The sequence below is a fragment of the Numida meleagris genome, chromosome 18 (assembly GCF_002078875.1).
Source record: "Numida meleagris isolate 19003 breed g44 Domestic line chromosome 18, NumMel1.0, whole genome shotgun sequence".
NCBI lineage: Eukaryota > Metazoa > Chordata > Aves > Galliformes > Numididae > Numida > Numida meleagris.
In genome coordinates, this window is record NC_034426.1 from 396,797 (window position 1) to 401,516 (window position 4,720).

Genomic DNA, 4,720 nt, shown 5'->3' on the forward strand with positions numbered 1-4,720 from the left:
CCCAAAGAGCCGAAGTACCTCACTTTTTGGCAGTTTGAACCCCACTTGGCTGTTCCCTTTGTGCCAGTGAAGATCAAAAGAACCTTGGGGCTGGCAGTGAGCAGCCCCCAGGCAGCCTTGTCCCCTCATGCTGTTCCTAACCCCTTTCAGTGTCCCCTCCTTCACCAGCCCTGGGTGCAGCTTGCCCTCACTGCCCTCACCACAAGGACTGGGGACGTGGTTACTTCTGGGAAGCCCTGCCGTATTAGGGCAAGTGCATCCTGCCGCAGCTGCTTCTTGCAGCTCTTGCTCAGCTGTTGGTTTGAACCCGACCTTACAGCTCAGTGTTTTTGCGTTTTGCCTTTCTGACCTATGTGATGCTGGAGGCATGGCCACAAGCTGGTGGCTCCACATCGCTCATGAAACCTTCCTCCTGAACCTTGTAAAATGGGGCTTTATAGCATCTATTACTGCTTCTTGGCCTGGCCTGGGGCACCTCCAGGGATGGAGCACCCACAGCTCTGAGCAGCGCCAGGGCTTCAGTGCCCTCTGCGTGAAGAATTTCCCCCTCAGTCTGATCCAGGAAGGAAAACCCAGCGCCCAGCTTCTCCAGGACCTTTAGGGCAGATGATGAGGTGCAGCAGAACAGGCTTCTCCGTGATCAGGAAGAGCTGAGGAAAGGGGGTCATGAGCAAGTGGAGAGCAGGGGGCAATCCCAACATCTGCACAGCACCACAGCACTGGCAAGTTTGGGGTGTTAACAGATACTGCTTGCTGCGACATATGGGGGATCAGTTGTTGCTGCAGCAGCAGCAGCAGGTCAGGCCCTGTCATTTCGTTCACTACCCACAAAGACATTAGCGAGTTTTAAATGCAAACTATAGCCTGACAAAGTGTTTCTGGTGGTTTGGTTCGGTGTGCTTTTTCAAAGCAAATTCAGGCTTCCTTCACAAAGCAGCTGCAGCAGAAGATGGGTGCATGTCATCTGTGGCGAAACACTGAGTGAGCATGGCCAGAGCAGAGACCAGCTCCTGTGTGACTGCCATGCAGTCCCATGGCAAACCCCCAGTGGGACATGGCCTCGGTCCCTGATGTGATGAGATGAGGGTGGGGGGAGGGCTGGCACAGAGCCCAGGGCAGTGCTGGGAGCTGGAGATGCAGTGGGGAAGGGTTTTAGGGATAAGGAGGGTGAGGGATTCCCAGCTGGGAAGTGGGGTCTGTCCTTGCCTGTCCAAGGAGCCCTACCAGCCCTCTTGGCCCAAGAGCAGTGTGGGGTGGACAGGTGCTAGGCTGTGCAGCAGGACAGTCCCACAAAGCCCACTCAGCACTCTGCCCTCCCCTGGGGCTGGCGGGAGGAGATACAGCCAGAGCTTAGACACAGAGATTGATTTATTTATTTTTAACCTTTATTCTTTGGGACGAGCAAGAAACAGCATTTTGAGCACGTGTGGCTCCAGAATGAGCATCCCATTAATATCCAGTGGACCGTTTAGGAACGGATCTCCTTCACAGCTTCTCATTCACAGCTCCTGCAGCACAGCAAGATGCAGATGGCTGACCTGGAGGTCAGCCTGCATTACATGGCAGCACTCACACCTCTTCTTGACAGACCACTTCCCACAGGTGGCATTTAGGGTAAGATCCCCTCCTGCTCCAGCAGCAGAGGCACAGGAGGGGACAGCATTTGCACAGCAGGCTGCGCCAAGCAGATCTGCAAGTCCAATAGGTACATCCCCAACATCACAGCTGCATGGTAGGGTGGCTATATTGTACAGGATAGGTGATGCTGTTGCAAGACAAAAGGAAACTCAGGGGCCCCGGGGTGTCTCTTGGGGCCTGGTGCTCAGCAGCAGGGTTTCTAGGTCCGCACCATGGCTTTGCTTCATGGACTCACAGGACTCTCCTGGGCAGACACTTCAGGTCCCGGTGCTCACTGCAGCTCCAGGAAGTTGACGTATTCCTTCACCCACCGGGCATCAGGGTTAGCGCAGACCTGCCGCCCCTTCCTGGTGGTGAACCTGTGGAGCCGGGCAGGGAGGTGTCAGCCCCAGAATCGGGTGTCAGCACCTTCTGGGCAACCACTGTCCTGTTCTGTGACCAGCACTGGTTCCCATAGGGGTCACTTACCCTTCCACAAACCCCCAAGCACCAGAGGAACCTGCTGAAACCCAGATACAACGGAGAGCTCAAGGTTCCTGGGAGGATCTGCATGCTACATGCTGGCTACATGGGGACAGGGGGCATCCTTCCTACACCTTCACCCAAGCACTAACGTGGGCTCATTTCTTAGCTGAAGAGGATGAGATCCCACGCTGCACATAGGATCTGTGGTGGCTGCCCTTTCTCGTGCCTTCAGGCATGGTACCTAGCACCACCTGCCCCTTATTCCCAGTGGATGGCAATTCTCCTCTCGAGCCCAGAGCAGGATTCAGTACTTACACAACTGCTGGCTGTGGGCACTTGCTGCTGGTGTAGAAATACTCCTTCACATGATTCTGAGGCAGCTTCCGTACAGTATAGCTGAAGCAGCACACGGTTGTGTCAGCCCCAACTGGAAGAGAAGGCCAACATGAGTCCACCATGAGTCCACCACAATGTGATGCCCATAGCAGCATGGACAGTCATCCCTTAGGCAGCTACTCTCATCCAGTTTCCCCAGAAAGTCAGCAAGAAATGGGTGTGAGCACCAAAGCTTAGTGGAGGTCACTGCTGGGGGGGTCTTGTTAGAGGTTTTGCAGTCCTCTCTTCCACAGTGCTGGTGATAAAAGTCCCCTCACTCACCCTAGGACCACCCCAAAAGCCCAGCAACAACATTGGAGATGTGAATCCTGGAAACTTCAGTGCTTGCAAGGTAAAATTTATCATTGCCTCCCTGGGAGAAAAGGGAAAAGAAAGGAAAATCTGTCCAAAGAAAGCATGAAAACCTTTTAACCTCTGAAATTTGCCTTTTCCATCTCTGCTTCAAAATGACTGCCTGTCAAAGTGAAAAACCCTCATCCCACCCCAGGAGACCGGAGAGGAACAGTGAGAGATGCTGTACTCACGTGGAGATGAAGAGGCCTGAGGGAAGAGGGCAGCCACCAAGAGGATGGAGAGGGACACAGCTACAGCAGTCATTATGGACAGAGGTGAGCGGCAGAGGCAGGAGCAGAGCAGTCCTCCCGGGCGTGGTATGGGGTGACTGGGATGCTCCTCGCTTTATATTAGGCTGATGGCCAGCCCTGGCAGTCAGATTTCAAGGGGAAATTTTGGAGTTTCCAAAGTGTAACTGATGTCACGGCACCTTTGCCTCAGAAAGGCTGAAAAAAAAAAAGGAAGCAGCAGGTTTAGGAAATACGAAAATAGCCGTTGTGTGAGGTGGGGTAAGTCTGAACAAATCAGCACCCAACCAAGGGCTACGCTGACCAAGACAGGATGTGAAGCAGCCTTTGAGCAGCAGGTTCACACTTACATTCACCAAGACGACAGCAATCCCCAGCAAACACATCTCAGCACAGGACCAGAGGATGCCAACTCCATCTCATTGTCAAGGTCCTAAGCCTTGAGGACAAAAGTGCTCAGTCCTTCAAAATGGTTTGGGAGCAGCCAGGGGACCCTGGGTTTCATGGTGGGTCTGGGAAGAGCCAAGAAGGTCTTTCCCTGGGAAGCCCACCTTGATGCTCTGACTCTATGAGTATCATCTTCTCGCAGAGATGTGGAGTCAATACAGCGCAGGGTGGGATGTAGGGAGCAGAGCCCGGGAGCTGCTCTTGTGCCAGGGCCCCAACCTATGTGCACACACACAGTCACGGGGCTCCTTGCTACAAGGTGACGGGCTCCCCAGGATGCGCAGGGAGTGTTTCCCCTTTCTTACCTCCTCTTCTCTTCAGCAGCAACACGTTTGCCAGCTCACAGCTGTGGTTGCTCTGGATATGGTCATGCCCAGCTCATGAGGCACCATGAGCTCCTCTCCCCACAGTTTTGTGGCTGCCCACAGCCCCTCCACAGCAGGGAGCATGACAGGAGCTGCTGCTCTGCTCCTGTGGCAGCCTCCCCTTCACAACCATGTCTCCATGGGAGGGGAGGACAAGTGGTGCTGCAGGAACTTTCCCAAACCACTCTTGTGGAGATGGAGGGGAGACTCCAGGTTGAATATTACGATTAGCCAATTGTTCTGGCTATTTCTGAGGGCTGCTCTGAAAGTAATGTTTCCTGTTTTATCATGTCAGCCCATGACATCAGAGGCGGATGCTGGTGGTACGGCGGTAGGGGCTGAACCTTCCCACCAATGCCCCGTTCCGTGTTGTTGCCATGTGACAGACGGCATCTGATGTGGAAGTGTGGATGGAGCAAAGTCATTGAACTCCTCCATGCAGAAACAATGGCACCCACTGACATTCACTGAGGCTTGCTGAATGCTGCTGGAGACCAAGCAGTGGATGTGAGCACAGTGAAAGCTGGATTGTATGGACAATATTTTCCTAGCGGTAATGCTCTCATAGCAACTGTGAAACAAAGGGTCACCTCCACGGGTGCAGATTTGTTCAAGCACAGCATGCAGGATCTTGTTCATCGCTGGTGAAAATGCACAGCTAGTGGTGGCAACTATGTCAAAAAATAGTGTTTTGTACCTGAGAATTTGCTCATCAAACAGTGTTATTGTACTCTTTGTATCAGTGGTAGTTCCCATGGAAATAAATAGGAGGCATTACTTTCAGAGCGACCTACTTATGAATTTATTACTCACGCCATAGATCCACGT

The 4,720-nt window shown here is 53.2% G+C and overlaps 1 protein-coding gene across 1 annotated transcript; it reads right to left on the bottom strand.

Annotated features, from left to right (window-relative positions):
* Positions 1,342-3,297, bottom strand: LOC110407778 (C-C motif chemokine 5-like). The gene is made up of 3 exons (XM_021415856.1): positions 3,024-3,297; positions 2,419-2,530; positions 1,342-1,997 (listed from the first exon to the last, which is right to left on the bottom strand). The coding sequence occupies exons 1-3, from the start codon at positions 3,094-3,096 to the stop codon at positions 1,910-1,912; spliced, it is 273 nt and encodes a 90-aa protein (XP_021271531.1). The 5' UTR covers positions 3,097-3,297; the 3' UTR covers positions 1,342-1,909.